The following is a 16,848-nucleotide window of genomic DNA, read 5'->3' on the forward strand; positions in this document are numbered from 1 at the left end:
TTCTTTTCTTTTCTTTCTTTCTCCTTTACTAACAGATGTTTTAAATGCGCAAAGCAACGAAAACGTAGAAATGAGGAGCAGATTCCTAGGAAATGTGACTGAGCTCTCGGCGTCGGATGGCGGCTGGCAGGACAAACATCAGTCTGGGGTTCTCTGGCCGGCTCGGTTTCAGGAGGACAGGAGGACGCGGGTGCGTGAGGTGACCTCAACTCAGGTGACCCCAAGGCGCTCCTCGGAGACTCCAGAGGGCGTCGACAATCTGGAAGTCACCGGATCAGGACACCCCCCACCCCTCTGCAGGACCTCCCCGCCCCCCACCGCGGCCTGGCGCCCCCAGGCCGGTCCCGGGCGCGCGGGAAGCGGCGGCGTGGATTCACGCGCACGGGCAGAGGTGGGGGGCGGCCCCTCGCTCAGGACGGGGAATTGGAGAGCCTTTGGGGCGCAGAGGACCCCGAAGTGTCGCCCGGGGCCGGGGAAGCCAGGCGTCCCGGAAGGGACCAGGCTAAGGCGCGGGGTGGGGGCGGGAGGGTCAGGGCGGCGCGAGCGGGCCGTGGGGAGGGCCCGCGGACGGGCGGGGTGGAGAGGCGCGGGGTGCGGGCGCGCGGTGGGCGGGCCCGGGGCGGGGCGGGGCGCGGGGCCGGGCCGGGGCGGGGCGCGGGCTCCGGGCTGGCCGGTCGGCTTTGCCGCGGGCGCTCCGGGCTCACAGCGCCGCCGACGCCGGGACCGGGCGGAGTGCGGAGCCGCCGGAAGTGGCCGCGGCCTCCAGCCTCCCCGCCTGCCCGCCGCGCCCCGCGGCCATGCGCCGCGCCGCGTCCCCGCCGGCGCCTGCGGAGGAAGCCTGAGCCCCGCGCGGAGCCCGGGACGGCGCGGGGCGGCGCGGAGCCCGGCGGAGCCCGGCGGGCGCCATGGGGCTGCCCACCCTGGAGTTCAGCGACTCGTTCCTGGACAGCCCGGACTTCAGGGAGCGCCTGCAGTGCCACGAGGTGGAGCTGGAGCGCACCAACAAGTTCATCAAGGAGCTGCTCAAGGACGGCTCGCTGCTCATCGGGGCGCTGCGGAGTGAGTGGGCGCGGGCCGGGGCGCCGCGGGGCGAGGGGACGCGGGGCGAGGGGACGCAGGGCGAGGGGACGCGGGCCGGGGCGCTGCGGGGCCGAGGGGATGCGGGCCGAGGGGACGCAGGGCGAGGGGACGCGGCCGGGGCGCAGTGGGGTGAGGGGACGCGGGCCTGGGCGCTGAAGGGCGAGGGGACGCGGGCGGGGGCGCTGCGGGGCCAAGGGGACGCGGGGCGAGGGGACGCGGGGCGAGGGGACGCGGGCCGGGCTCCGCAGGCTGAGAGGGCGCGGACTGGGGACGACACAGGGGTCTGAGCCCAGGGAGCACTGGGGAATCCTAGGCTCCGGGGTGCGGTGGGGACCCCGGGTTCCTTTGTTTGAATGGGTTTGGGGACCGGAGCTGAAGAGCTCCCCTGCTGGTGGCGGCGCAGCTCGCTTTAGTGTCCACGGGGCGTCCTTGTCCAGGCGGGTCAGCTTCCTGCGGACCGCCCTGCAGACCCCTGGAAAGTCCCGAGGTCCATGTGTGCAGTGGAGTTGGGAGGGCGGGGGGGGGGAGGCCTCCGGGGTTACTTTCTGTACTTTGGGGGTGGGTTACCTAGCTTTGAAAGTCTGTGGTGGGGGAGGAATAGAGGACACCGCGTAGCTCCGTGGTTGAGTGTACCCGGGAGAATCATTCGTTCCTTTTCTCCTCGCACACGGAGGTGGCTCAAGGAAGAAGTGCATTAGTGGTTTGGGCTTGCATGGTCTCCCGCGTGGCCTTGGAACGCCGCCGTCTTGTGCGCCGTGGCCCTGTCTGCTGTGTCCGTGGTCTGCGCGCCCTGGTCTGCTCTGCATCTGTGGTTAGGTCACTGCCTGTGGTCCCTTACCAGCCTCCAGGCTGCCCCCTCCTCCTCCTGGTACCTGGGGTTTTCTCACCTTCCACTTGTGGAACTTGGCTTGCCCCGAGGAAGACACTGAGGGATCCCAACTGCGTTTCCCAGACTGAAGGACGCAGAGAAGCCTTCCCCCCAACTCTGCGTCTCAGTAGAAGCGTCTTGGCTCTTTGGTTTCTGAAGTGAACATCGGGATCCAGGCTCCCATGGCTGGGCTCTGCCGAGAGCCCTTCTAATGCTCCAATAGTCCCAGAACCTAGCGGGCCACCTTTGGCTAGGTCAAAGGCAAGGTCACTTTTGAATGGGCCGTGTGTGATTGACTGGACCTAGCAGGGGATTTTGAGGAGCGCATCTGTAGTAGGGATGCGGCTTAGAAAGGTGCCTTGATGTGAGTGTGTTCCAACGTCCTGCCTTGTTTTAACCACCCAGAAGTCTGAAGGCATTTACCTGCCACTTCTGCCGCTTTGCCTGAGTCAGGAAAATAGGTTTCATGCCCACATCTGAACTTGGGGGCCACTTCAACAATTACCATGACTTGTGAAAAACATGGCTTACCTGAAGTTTGTTCCTCTCTCCTGATCTGCACATCCTGACTGGAGAGCTGGCCGCTTCTTCAGAAAGAGCTGTCCTGTATTCAGGTGGAAGCCAGCTGATGAGCTGCTCCCAGGTTCTGCACTGTCCCCTTCCTTGTGGGTAGTGTGTGTGTGTGTGTGTGTGTGTGTGTGTGTGTGTGTGTGTGTAACTTCAGTGTTTGCACAGTAGAAGACACCTCACAGGCCTGACCTAGGCCCCACAGGCCTGTGGTTTTACTTGTGTGCTACCTACCTTCCCAGGACTCAGTTATGTTCTTCATTCTGTAGTGAGTGTGCCTGAGCGTGTAAGCTCTCAAGGGCACAGACTCCAGTCCTGTGCACTTAGGTATATTATTTTGTTCCAAGATAAGGGCTTGAACTCAGACCCTGAACACTTGCTTGGCTTTTTCACTGAGGGCTGGCTGCCTTCCACTGGAGCTGTAGATCTCCTCACTACTCTCACCTTTGTGGCTACTTTGATGTTTGATTATAACTTGCTTCCTCATGGGACAAAAATGCTTCAGTTCTTCTTACAAGAATTCTCAGCTTGTGCCGCCCCAGGGAGACTGTGGAGAGGGAACCCTGGGTCAGGGTCTAGGCTTCTTTTCCCATCCCATCTCCCTCGCTGTATCTTACCCTGAGGCAAGCCTGCAGCTGTTAAGGGCTTAGTACCTGTTTTCTGCTCTGGAGCAAGTTTATCTATGACCCAGCTCAGAGGTGTGTGTGTGTGTGTGTGTGTGAGTGTGTGATCTTTGTACTTTGATGTTTCATGAAAAAGTACTAAGACAACATTTTTTCACTTGATAATGACTGGTTTCCTCTTTCTTGTTTGTTGCCATTCTTTCCTTTGGCATTTTGCTGGTTAATTGGAGATGGTTTCATGGACTTTCCTGTCTAGGGCGCCCTTAAATCCAGATCCTCAGATCTCGGCCTTCTGAGTGGCTAGGGTTTCAGGTGTGAGCCTCTGGGGCCTGCTGTTCCTTCTGCTCTTGCTGGTTGGTATTTTGGCACGAGTTCTCTTGGCTGGTGCACGTGTGGCTGTCTTTCCACAGGAGGCTACGTGGGCTCCTTAATTCATAGCAGGATTTGGATGTAGAATTCTTTAGGTGACTATTTAGAAGCACCTTTATAGATAATGATGATGATGACAATGACGACGTGATGATGGTGGTGATTGCTGACACAATCATGTCTAGGCCAGCCTTGAACTTTTGATCCTTTTGCTTCCACCTTTCAACCAAGCACAGCTACTATTTGTATCTGCCAATTTAAACTGAGCTTGGTGTTTTGCATCGTCTACATGATTTCCCCACACCCTCCTCCCCCTGTTTTGAGATGCGGTCCTGTTGTGTTTCTCAGGTTAGCCCTGAGCTCGTAGACTGCAGTCAGTCCTGCCCCTCATCTCCAGGACATGCCCTGTCACATCACGACCTCACAGTTGACATGACATGCGTGGGACAGAATCACAGTTCTTGTTGGTATCCATTTTGTGGCACCATGCGGGTTCAGTGGGTTGGCCTGGACTTGGGTTAGATTCTGCAGCTGGCCTGGTGAGGCTGGGTAGCGGCCAGGCAGGAAGTTGGGGGTTCCTCCAACTCCCCATCAATAATGAGAGTGACCCCAACAGCCTCACCACCAGGATGTTTATTTTGAGTGATTTTTGAGACTGTTCTTGAACTGGGAGAGTCAAGGTTAGTTCAAGCTATGACTCAAGTGTGTCCACCCTTCTGGACTGGTCTGTGGACTTTACCCGCTATCCATCTGAAGACCTGAGACTTAGAGTCACTTTCCCTTGTTAACTTTTTTCTGCTAAAGATCAGATCTGTATACACATTTCACATTTATGCTCTTGATATCATTTCCCTTTTACTTTTTCTTACATATACTTTTGAATTCAAAGAGTCATCTATAAGTTGAGTGAGTTTTGTATTTGCAAAAAAGTACCCAAACCTCAGGCCCTACGACCCTTAATCCAATCCAAAGCAAAGAGAGAAAAATAGCATTGAAATTGCTAAGAGATTCTTAGAGTGAGACCAATGAAAGGTCAACCTGTGGGGCTGTGCTTGATCCAGATGGTGAGTGTATGTGTAGATACAGTTCATACTTACGAGTTAAATTCTGTTGGTCACTTATGAGAAATGTCCTGACATTCAAATTGATCTCAGTCAATCTGTTAAAAAAAAAGTGGAAATAGCTCTCTGGGTCTGAGTTTCTCATCACAGGAGTCTGCTAAATCAGCGCTGCAAACAGAAAGAAAATGTGACAGGACCAAGCATGTTGAAGTTTATTTTTTTCTGGTCATCTTCTCTGCAAACATTACAGTTGCAGTACTATCATTTGCATTGCATTAGGTATTGTAACAAATTGGGAGATGGTTGGGTACATGGCACTGGTGTGCCTGTAGTTCTGCAGGTACTGAGCAGCCGGACCTCAGGGGCAGAGTTGGAGCTGGGTCCCACGGGAGCCCCGGGACTGCCCCCCCCCAGGGGAGGGAGGCTGAAATGGGCCTAGGGACAGAGCTGATTGGGCAAGGAAGGCCTTTTGCTTCACCTTGCCCCCCACACAGCACCTAGCCAACTCTCACCAAGGTTTTCCCTTCATGGCCTTAGGTTAGAGTTGGCTAGCTGGCTTTGAAGATGGAGTATGTTTGGGATTCTATTAGAGGAAAAATTCACGTTTGGTTTATTATGGCGGTTAATATATGCACACATGGAACTGTACTTCTGTGTGTAACGGTTTGCCACGTTGATGTAGACAGTGCTGAAAGCGGCACACAGCTGGGCAGCCGGCGTGAGTGTGGTGGTGGAAGCGATTTTCTCAGTCAGGGACAGTCGATCACCTTCCACATGGCGTGGCCGCTGTGGCGCAGTTCTTGCTGCTTTCCCCAGCGGAGGCTGTGCTTTGGAAGCCCCTTCTCCGGGCTGCATGGCTGGCCTGTCTTCTGGGATCAGTTCCTGGCCGTGCTGACCCGTGCCCAAAGGCAGCCATGGGGCCCTGTGGCCCTGTGGCGGGCCGTCCAGGCCGCTGCTGTGTGCACTCTGGAGGATGGGCCGGGAGATCCTTGGCTGGAGGCCAGCACCCGTGGTTTCAGTCAGGTTTGGCGTCCGGGGCCAGGGTGCACTTGCGGTCGGGGACTTGATAGATGCTACCCCACGGGAACACCAAAGAACAAGAAGCCATGCGACCCACCCACCTGCCGTGTCCAGCTGCCTGGGCCCGGTGGCTCCTCGCGCCCAGTCAGGCTTCGGTGTGTTCAGGGCCTGCCAACACATCTGATGGCACAGGCCAAGAGCTAAGTAAGAAGGGAAAAGAAGAAAAGTTGGAGACATTGGCCAGATCTCCTGCGTATGGGGGGCTCCCAGCTTCCTGTGAGAGCTGTTATCCTAGGCCATTTCTGGCGCTTGACTTTGCCCCCAGCCTTTGCTTCTCGGAAGTGCAGCTCCCAGCTGGCCTGTGAGCCAGAGGTCAGCCAGCACCCTGCAGCCCAGCGAGGCTCTGCTCGTTGGGTTGGGCCATGAGTTAAGCGAGTTTACTGCACTGCACTGTGATTAATCCTGAGAGCGCTTAGAGGACTGTGGTGCTCTTGGACTCTGTGCCAGTGTTGTCCCTTGTTGCTTTCCTTAGCCTCGGTGCTCTGGGTGTGAGTTAAGCTGGGTGGGCCGATGGTCTCGGCCCCCCTCTCTGTGCCTTCAAGCAAAGTCCTCGGTTCTCCTCTGTCTCGGGGTAGAGACAGAAGTGCTCCCTGGTAGGGGCTGTGGGAATGGGTGGCTGTGGGAACTGGAAGTTGGTCCCTTCCCTGGGGAGACGGTGGCTCAGCCAGGCCCCTCACAGGCCCCCGGGAGGGGGAAGGGAACCGAGCCGATGTGACGTATGTGATCTAGTCCACAGTGGCAGGACCTTCGACTAGATTGATAAACAGAGATCTAAGTTCTAAAACATGTACACATTGCATCCCACCGAGTCAACGTGACCTAGCAACGAGACATTTACGCTGGAGAGATGGGAAGAAGAGGGAGGGAAGGGAGATTATTTAGTCTGTGATTGCTTCCCCGCATCCTGTTGTCCTGTTTCTTAGCAGATGGTGAGGCGGGCGGCCACCTGTGCTGGCCTCTGCTGGCCACTGTCCTCTCTGCTCCTGCCAGGCTCCCAGCAGGTGCCGGGACACCCAGCCCCCCCCCCACCCTGCCGCCCTCTCACCAACCTGAGCTTATCGCTCAGCCAGTTTTCAACCTTTCCCTCCAGTCCCTGGACCTCTGCCCAGAATCAACTGGCCGTGCTGGGGTGTCCCTAGGGGTAGGGGCTCACCAGCAAGGCTGCCTCCTGTCCTGGTTGGTGGGCAACTGCTACCTTCCGCACTGCCAAGGCCACTTGGCCACGGGAGGGGGGGATTCGGCATGAACGGGGTTTGCTGGAACAGATCTTGAAGCAAAGGAAGAGAAAGAGGTTGAGATCAGGGCAGTGAGCAGCAGGGTCTTTCTGATGGCTTCCGCTTGGGCCAGCTGGGTTTCACCTTCAGTCTGCTTGTGGTAAGTGGGGAAGGGGTGCGTTTGCATCAAAGTGAAATAATCAGATAGTCTCCGTTCTGTATGTCTACAGTATTCCGATTTCATTATCTTATAAATACCTTATAAATCCAGATTGCGGTTGGAGGTCAGTCTGGGAAAAAAGTTATCCTGACCCCTCAGCAAACCCGAGGAACCTGGTGAAGGAGGTGGGCAATCTCAGCCCTGTGGGAGGGGGGAGGATCGCCGTGTCCCCCGCTGCAGACGAGAGACATGGGGCCTCCTCTGAGAAACAACAAACAAAAAAGTCTGAGGCCCGAGCTCAGGGGCTAGCAAGGCCTGGGAAGGAAGGTGAGCAGGGAGCCAGCTGCCCGCGCCCCAGCTCACCAGCAGAGCAGCAGTCCACACAGCGAGGGAGGCCTCCATCCTCTGAAGAAGTTTCCTTGCCGGAGTTTTTCCATGAAGGCTGCAGTGTCTATGCTATGGTGTGGAGCTGGGCCCGCTGCCTGTGTGTAGGGCCTCAGCGCAGCCACCCTGCCTCTCCAGTGGGCACAGAGACCCCATTCCACCTACTGGTGCTTTTCCTTCACTCCCTCGGCTTCTGTCCAGGCCAGAATACTTTTTTGATCTAAATTATTCGATGTTTGGAAGTGTACATTCTGTTGAGAGTAAGGCATCCACAGTTATCTAGTACAGAACAGATGGTCACGCCACACCTTTTTCTGGTTGCGTTTGGAGACTCTGATTACGTGGTCATGACACCAGCACGGGTCAGTGACAGGCACAAGGGCCTTGAAGATTTGACGGTATCTTGTGTGGTGGCATCTCCATTCTGTCCTCGTTGTGTGGCCGATGGTTGTAATTGTGTTCCCTTCCCAGCCTGGCCTTTAGTCCTTTCTGCGAGAACTTGGGGTTAATTACTTCTCTTCCTTTTCCTCTCTCCCCCCACCCATGTGTGCATGTGTGTGTTTGTGTGTGTGTCTGTCTCTCTGTCCTCTCATTCGTCTGTGTGGAGGAGGGAGCATGGGTTTTGAAGCTCTAGCAGATTATTAAGAGTTGGGCAGGAAGAAGCAGGGATATATAGTCCTCCTCCTCCTCCTCCTCCTCCTCCTCTTCCTCCTCCTCCTCCTCCTCCTCCTTCTCCTTCTTTTTTGGTCCAAGACTGGGATTCAAACTTGCAATCTCTCTCCCTCTCTCCCTCTCTCCCTCTCTCCCTCCCTCCCTCCCTCTCTCCCTCTCTCCCCCTCTCCCTCTCTCCCCCCTTCCCCCCCCCTCTCTCTCTGATCCTGTCTTGAGGCTAGAACTCAGGGCCTGAGCACTGTCCTTAGGCTTTCCTCAAGGCTAGTGCTCTCCCACTTGAGCTGTCCTTTTCTGTGTATGTGATAACTGAGGAATTGAACCCATTGCTTCATGCCTGCTAGACAAACACCACTCTACCACTGGGCCACGTTCCCAGCCCTCCTCTCATTTCTTTGCAGTTCACGAGCCTATTCTCAGTGAGTTATTTGCTAGTAGCTTCTTAATGTGTGGCCTTCACGTTCTTTGCCTTTCCACTTGCACATCCTGGCTGCCTCACCTGCGTTTCCTTCTTTTTAGTTCTGACTGTGTTTGGAGAGTGCCTGTTATGTCTGTAGAAATGACATCAGGCAGGCACACACACGCACGCACACACGTGCACACTCTGCAGGCTCCGGCTGTGTTACCCGGCTTGGGAAGCGTGTGGTTTGTGGAATGAACCAGCCCAGGTGTTCCGCTGGACAGTGTCTCCTGATCATAGACTGGGTCCCTGGAATACGGGTTAGGTGTGGAGGTCCTGAGAATATGCTCCTGTAAGGACGGAAGCCAGGACCCCAGAGCGGGCTTGCTCTGCTTTGTGATGTCTTCTACATGCTGGGACCAGAGCCTTGTCTGTGAGCCCAGGCTGGGGGCACAGAGAGGCGGCAGTGCAAGGCCAAAGGCTCGGTGACCGGCTCTGTCTGGGTAGCTTGGCCATCGGCCAGGCCGGTGTGGCTGGATCTGGGCTTTGACCTTTGCAGAGTCAGCTTGGTGGAGGTCTAGCTCTGAGGCCAGTGATGTCTAACTTAGGACGTGGACACAGAAGACCCCCAGCCTGTCCCCTTATCATGTGCTTACTGCTGGCCATGGTGGCTCTATGTGGCTGTGACAGATACCAGGGACACTTAGAAGGGGAAGGGTCCCTGCTGGCAGGCCCACACTGGGGCCTCTGAAGGGCCGGTCGGCTCTGCGTTCTGGGTCTATGCAGGCCAGGTGGGATATGAGCAGCCAGTGGGGGAGGGGCAGATAGAAAAGGGGGTGGCACCCCACTGTCTCCTCCAGTGCCACCCCCATAACCTGGTTCTTTCCCCACAGAGCCCTGCCAGAGACAGTCAAGGCCCAAGCCACTGAGGATGGGGCAGAAGTGCCTGGCCCAGAGGACTCCACTAAGGATAATTCGGGTTTTCTTTACTTTCTGCCAGAAGAGACGTGGGAACTTGAGGGAATGGAGTCTGGAGGAATTTGTTATAATGAAACATTAGCTGTGTTTTGGCTGCATGGCCTGGGAAGTCTCTCCCCGGATGCCCAGCTCATGTTTGAGCAGATTCTGTTTACTTTGATGACCCCCTGAGTTCTGCTGTTTAGAGGCTGTTCTTCCTGTTGTCTTGCCACAGTTATCTCCTCTGGTCTTTTTTCTTATGAAAAAAGAAGAAAACAACTCAAGAATGTTGGCTTCTGGGCTTTTGGCGGCTCCTTGCAGGTGTGGTTTTGCAACAGGCCCTTAGAGCCAGGTCCCTCAGCTGTTCTAGTCATGAGGGCTGGAGAAGGCAGAATGATGCAAGACTTTCTCAGCCTCTGTTTTATTTTCTTTTTGTGAAAACAAAACGTGTAGAATCTTCCCAGCAGAGCCTTGATGTGCTCGTGAAGACTGAAATATACCGTCCTGTAAACTCATTTTTAAAAAATTTGTGTGATGCAAGGTGAGAGATTATTGTGATGTTTTATATTTCTGATTCTGCTAAACTTGATGAAAGCACTTCAGAGGATCAGTGGTGCATTCCACTTGTAATGCACTTGTATGTGAAAACACACGGATTTGGGGGCCTGTGGGTGATCCCAGAGGATTTGGTGCTCTTTCAAGCTGCCGTTCCCCCCAGCACCACTTCTGAAGTTGATGGGGGCTGCAGCTTCCTTCTGGCACAGTGGGAAAGGTGCCCACAGGTCAGGGTGCATGCTGACCTCAGCCTCAGGGTGTGGCCTGGGCCCCACAAAGAGGTTCAGAGACTTCAGTTAAGGTGGAGATGTTGGCTAGGCCAAGTTACCTGGCCAAATTGAAGAATCTCAGAGACAGCTAAATAATCCTTAAGTCAGGTTGATGTTTGGTATCCAGTGACTTCTACTACTGTAAAATCTTTTTCTTTTTATCTTTATTTTTTATTTTTGGTACTGGGGATCAAACCCAGGGTGTTGTACTGTTAGGCAAGTGCTTTGCCACTGAGCTACATCCTAGCTTTTTCTCCCTCTGTTGCTAGTTGGGAAAAAAATAGGTTTGCTCTTTCTGTTTGTGTGCATGAAGGAGTGGGAACAGCTTCAAATGTAGTGGAAGTGATGTCTAGCATTGAAGAGACCCCCCTTCCTGTCCATTTCCTGTTCGGCTGGAGGAGGGCTGTCCAGGACTGTGTAGGCCTCGTCGTCTTGTCCCCAGCACAGGATGTCCTTTAACTCAGAGAACCTAGTGGCCCTGAAGATAGATGAAATGCAAGGGGCCGCGGCACCCAGGCAGCTGGACTGAGCCCTGGGGCCCGGCTTGCTGGAGGTTCTGCGCCTGCCTCCCTCCCTCCCTCCCTCCCTCCCTCCCTCCCTCCCTCCCTCCGTCTCAGTTCTTATCATGCATAGTTAGACGTACCTTCTGTGATTACTCCACAGTCATAGGTTAGTCCTCTTTTTCACTTCTCACTCTGTGTGGGGAACTCCTGCTGGCTCCTGTTCAAGCACCGCTTCTTTCCTGGCCATGTCTAGTCTCCGGACGGGCGCAGGAAAGGCTTCTTCCTTATTCTGAGGCAGTGTCTGTGATTTGGTACCTTTCCTTTTGATCCTTGCTCAGAGTTTTCATTTTTCCATTCATTCTTGAATGTTTTCTGCTTTTCCCATTAGAGTCCTTAAAATCTTCATCACAGGGACTGGGAGTGTGGCCTAGTGGTGGAGTGCTTGCCTAGCATGCACAAAGACCGGGGTTCAATTCCTTGGTACCATATACTTAGAAAAAGCCAGAAGTGGTGCTGTGGCTCAAGTGGTGGAGCTCTAACCTTGAGAAAACCCAAGGACAGTGCTCAGGCCCTGAGTTCAAGCCCAGGACTGGGAAATATATATATATATATGTATATATATATATATATATAACAGTTTCTTTAAAATTTCCTATGTGATGATTCAGAACTCTGTGTCTTCTCTGACTGAGTCTGGTTCTGACTCTTGGTTGTATCTTCCGACACCTTTTGGCTGCTGAGCACTATGTAGAGAGCAGTAGGCGTTCGTATGGGACTTTGCACTGTCGAGGAACATTTAGTGTTTGTTGGGACAGTGGGAGCAGGGGCTACAGGAGTCTCCCCATCCTCACCTGTCTCCCTTTGATCTTTGTGCTCACAGCAGGAGCACTTTCCAGTTTAAGGAATGTTAGATCACATTTCTATCCAGTTCCATTGGCATAAAATATCAGAAGTCAGCAGGCAAAAAATAATGCATGGGTGGCTAAGAATGTGGCCTTGTGGGAGAGTGCTGGCCTCGCGTGGATGAAGCCCTGGGTTCAATTCCTCAGTACCACGGACACAGAAAAAGCCAGAAGTGGTGCTGTGGCTCAAGTATGTGAGCCTTGAGCAAAAGAAGCTCAGAGACAGTGTCCAGGCCTTGAGTTCAAGTCCCAGGACTGGCAAAAAAGAAAGAAAAAAAGAGAGAAAGAAAAAGGAAGGAAAAAGAATGCATGTCAGGGCATGATTTGCTATTTCTTTTTTTAAATGCACAGATGAAATCTTGATGTGGTTTATTTACAGTGATCTTTTCCCACATTATAATACAGGATTCAAATAGAGACAATGTTTCTAAATGGGAGGGATGCAATTATAGTAACAGGGGACCTCTTATCCATTACTTGCCTTAACCCCCCTGTGATTGCTGAGGAAACATGGCTGAGCTTTGCTACTTTATTACAGCATTTTTGCTGGTCTTATTTATGAAGATTGCACTTGTAGATGAATGTACACTCCAGGTAGTGCTACTTCAGAGCACTTGCAAAGATACAATTTATTTTTTTTAAAGCTATTCTAGCGGTTGGTGGCTCACACCTGTAAGTAATCCTGGCTATTCAGGAGGCTGAGATCTGAGGCTCGCAGTTCAAAGCCAGCCCAGGCACTCCCAAAGTCCATGAGACTCTTATCTCCAATTAACCACCAGAAAAACTGGAAGTGCAGCTGTGGCTCCAGGGATAGAGCACTAGCCTTGACCTGAAGAGCTCAGGAACAGCATCTAGGCCCAAAGTTCAAGTCCCACAACCCCTCCTCCCCACACAAAGCTTTTGTATGCTCGTTTTCTTACCAAAACAAAGTAAAGGTGCACAATTAAGTGTTCCTTGGTATCACGTTGGCACATGCCAGTTCACGTGGACGTTGAATGCAGAGGCGCGAGCCCCTTGTGTGGAGGGAGGCTGCCTGCAGGGGCTGGGTGCCCTGAGTTGATTGGAAGAGGGAAGCTGCTGGGTTACAGCTGTAACAGACACAGGACATACGCACAGTCGAGCTGCCTATAAACCTGTACTTGGGGTTTGGGGTGCCCTGGCCTGTGCAGATCTGGTGATGCTGGGGTAAACCTTCCCAGCAGCCCCCAGAATCCTCATCCTGCTCTCTGTGGAAGAAGAGGCTCTTGCCCCCTCCAGTCCCACCCTGGGAACCTTTCTGTGATTCCGTGACTGGTGTTTACTGGGAGTCCATGGCAGGCCAGCAAACCCTGCCCCTTGGGCTCTAGTCTCTCCTGCCCAGGCTCTCTGCATGGCTCTTTGCATTCTGAGGGATCTGGGGATCCGTTTTCATGCTGTCGGGTACTTTAGGGAGTCCTGGTGAAGTCAGTCATGGGATTTCTAACCGTTCTTGGAGCTTGGTCTCCCTCTTCTTGCTCCATTTCCCACCATGGTTGCCTCTGACTGGAGGGTGAGCCTGGTGGAAATCCCCTCCAGAACTTTCCTGGAGCAAACCTGGGTTGAGAAATCCTGGGGTTCTGGGCTGTCAACCAGGTCACAGTCTGCTGTGAAGTGTGGCTGCGGAGAGAGCAAGCCCCCTGGGGCCGTCTGTGCCCACCCTGCCTCTCCCCCAGTGCCGTCTTTTCTTTCTCTGCTTTGCACTCTCCAAATCCTTATGCAGCACTATTTGTAGACAGTAGAGCTACTTCAAACACACAGGCATGAGGACTACTTAATTTCTTCAAGAAGGACATGGTGCCACTCGAGTTTGAACTCCAGGCCCCACAATTGCCAACCAGACACTGCTTGAGGGCAGATCTGGAGGGGGTATGGGATGTGAAGGGGCGGGGCCTGCTGGGAGGAAGTCAGGTGATGTGTGGATATTTGGACTCTGGCCTCTTTCTCTTGGTCTCTGCTTCCTGTCAGCCATGATGGGACAGACCTCCCCTCAGCACAGTGATATCCTGAGCCAGGCAGGCCCAAGGGAAGATACCAAGTGCTACTGGACTCCATCTCCTGGCCGGTTGTTTAGCTGCAGGCCTCCCACCACCTGCCTGGCCTGTGCTGGAGCATGTTTCTACCACCTCTGTCACTCAGAATGCTCCTAGTTCTTGGCTCAGGTGGTCGCTTTTGCCCCTGGTATGTACGTACATACATACATACATACATACATACATACATACATACATACATACAACGTATGTGTGATATCTGTGAGCATTTGTTTTCCTGAATCAGGCAAAAGAGCAAGTTACCAGGGAACTGTGGTCACTATTAACTACAGAGATATAGCAAAAGAGTAGAAGTGTATTTTATTACTAGTGAAGTGAACGTGTGGACATCACTCTCTATTCATAGTTGACTCTTCTGTCTTCTTTAAGAAGCAGCAGCGGTGGGTGGGGCATCGGTTGAATTCTTGCCAAGGTCAGTGCCCCCTATTTTGTCTGCCTGTTTAATAACATTCATGAAGAGGCAATCAGGTGGCTATGCCCAATGGTAATCCAGGCTATCAGGAAAACATGGACTGTAGAATTTAAGGGCAAATGAAGTAAAATTCAAATGTTAAAACCAGACCAAGTCTGAGATCCTTCTGAAAAGTGCTTGTACTCTTCCAGAATTTCAGGGTTAAGTTTATAAAATATACAACAGGAATATACAGATTTGAGAATGACATTTCTTTTCTTCTTAAATCATCTTGGACTCCTTAAAAAAAAGTGAGATAGCAATATTGACTGTATAATTAGAGATTTGTTCACCAGGTCATCTTTGGTCTGTGAGTTGCCAAAGCAATTAAAAAGCAACTGGACTTCTGTGAAATTCCAGGATCTATCCCTTGGTTTTAAAACCATTTTGTTTCAGCACGAACTCTTAACTTGAAAAATTGAAATCCCAAAAAGCATTTTTTATGACCCTGAAAAAAAATCAACTTTGGATTTCACATTGTTCTGAAATGGATGAAGTAGACCCAACTGAGTTTTTTTTTATTATTATTATTTGTCTAGTTAACTTTAAGAATAATCCCACTTACTAAGGCATTAAGGAACTAAGTAGTTTTGCATGTTAAAAGTGTGCTAAGTCTTTAAAACTAGGTCTGGTCTTTTTACGGGAAGGGATATAAAGAGTAAAGAGCCAGTGACTGTCATCTGTGTGTCTGCGCTGTCTTCCCTCCCTTGCTGTCCCTCTTTCCTAGCTTCTCCCATTCTGTAAACACAACTTGCTCTGGCTGGGTGGGGAGAAGGTTCCAGGAAGTAGGGTGAGGAAAATGACTTTTCCCATGACCCTCGCTCTCATGTCGTTCCAAGGGCTCCTACTCAGAAATGCCGGGAGAACCACACTCATTCCTGAAATGCCCCACCCCCCGCACACCGCTGCCGGCTGCCATCTGACCCCCAGCTCAGCTGCAGCTTCTGCCAGCACAGTGGAGGGAGCTTTCCGGAGCCCTGAAGATTTGTGTCCATTTTGCCGGCGATGTGTTGCATTTGTAGTTATGCATTTTTTTAAATAAAAAGTTCAGTTACTTGGTGCAATCTGCAAAGCTGAAAGGGCTTCAAAAAAACTTTTCTTTTTGACACACTAAATCTTGTATCTGTGTGTCTATCCTGTGTGATTTCTGGGACTTCTTATTTTTGATGAAGTCCAAGATGCTAAAACACTTTGGTGTCTGTTCTGTGACTTCTGTCATTCACAGGAAAGTTTTCAAAGGCTGTTCAACATCCTCCCTCCTCTGGGCTCATTTACGATGCACCCAGAGGTTTTTTTCCTTCTGGTATAGAATGGAGAAAAGAGGGTTGGGCGTTTGGCCTAGTGGTTAAAGTGCTTGCCTAGCATGCATGAAGACCCGGGTTCAATTCCTCAGTACCACATACATAGAAAAAAAAAGCCGGAAGTGGTGCTGAGGCTCAAGTGGTAGAGCTCGAGCCTTGAGAAAGTCCAAGGACAGTGCTCAGCCCTGAGCTCAAGCTCAGGACTGGCAAAAAATAAAAATAAAAAGATGCTCAGTCCTGTACACAGGATTTTAACCCGTCTCATATCCAGGCATCTTCCTGCAGCCATACTGCTGAAGCCATGAGCATTACCAGATCTCTGTGTGTCCAGGAAGAGCCCAGAGGGCAGGGAGAGGATGTGGAGAAGCCAGGGAGAGGATGTGGAGAAGCCAGGGCTGATAAAGAATCCGTGGCTCCTGAGCATGGTGAGGGCGAGGGCCTGGCGGAGAGGACGGAGGAAGCAGGGAAGGAGGGTGAAGAGCAGGAAGTGCAGGGGAGGAGGGGGAGGAGAACAGGAAGTGCAGGGATGGAGGGGGAGGAGAGCAGGAAGTGCAGGGGAGGAGGGGGAGGAGAACAGGAAGTGCAGGGGAGGAGGGGAGGAGAGCAGGAAGTGCAGGGGAGGAGGGTGGATAGCATGTGCATGTGGGTGTGTACACGGGTGTGCAGTGTGTAAAGGAAGCCCTCGTGCACGTGGAAGCAGAGATTGGGAGACCTGAGGCCCAGGCCACTCCACTGGCAGAGAGGAGGGAGGTGGGAGGGGAGGAGGGAGTGGGACTCCAGGTCTTGGGGTACTGGGTGCCTCCTGCAAAGCCAGGCTTGGGAAGGCCTGGGGGTCCATGTGTGATGAGTGGGGCAGCTGGCCTCCTTCCCTCCCTCCCTCCCTCCCTGCCTCCCTGCCTGCCTGCCTGCCTCCTGCCTCCCTGCCTCCCTCCCTGCCTGCCTGCCTCCCTGCCTCCCTGCCTCGTGCCTCCCTGCCTCCCTGCCTGCCTCCCTGCCTGCCTCCCTGCCTGCCTCCCTGCCTCCCTGCCTGCCCCCTTGCCTGCCTCCCTGCCTGCCTGCCTCCCTCCCTCCCTGTCTGCCTCCCTGCCTGCCTGCCTGCCTGCCTCCTGCCTGCCTCCCTGCCTGCCTGCCTGCCTCCCTGCCTCCCTGCCTGCCTGCCTGCCTGCCTGCCTCCTGCCTGCCTCCCTGCCTGCCTGCCTCCCTGCCTGCCTGCCTGCCTCCCTGCCTCCCTGCCTCCCTGCCTGCCTGCCTGCCTGCCTCCCTGCCTGCCTGCCTGCCTCCTGCCTGCCTCCTGCCTACCTCCCTGCCTCCTGCCTGCCTCCCTGCCTCCTGCCTGCCTGCCTCCTGCCTGCCTGCCTGCCTGCCT

General features: G+C 53.5%; 1 protein-coding gene across 2 annotated transcripts in view; it reads left to right on the plus strand.

Moving 5' to 3' along the window:
• Nucleotides 1-785: 785 nt before the first annotated feature.
• Arhgap42 (Rho GTPase activating protein 42) overlaps nucleotides 786-16,848 on the plus strand; it is an 88,640-nt gene continuing 72,577 nt past the window's right edge. The window contains exon 1 of one of the 2 annotated variants that reach the window (XM_090319234.1): nucleotides 786-1,059. In XM_090319234.1, the coding sequence (XP_090175360.1) occupies nucleotides 906-1,059 (154 nt within the window). In that variant the 5' untranslated portion in view covers nucleotides 786-905. The remainder of the gene's footprint in view (nucleotides 1,060-16,848) is intronic. The other variant, XM_090319233.1, reaches the window with a different exon arrangement.

Source organism: Megascapheus bottae, chromosome 27 (genome assembly GCF_031878675.1).
Source record: "Megascapheus bottae isolate mThoBot1 chromosome 27, mThoBot2.hap1, whole genome shotgun sequence".
NCBI lineage: Eukaryota > Metazoa > Chordata > Mammalia > Rodentia > Geomyidae > Megascapheus > Megascapheus bottae.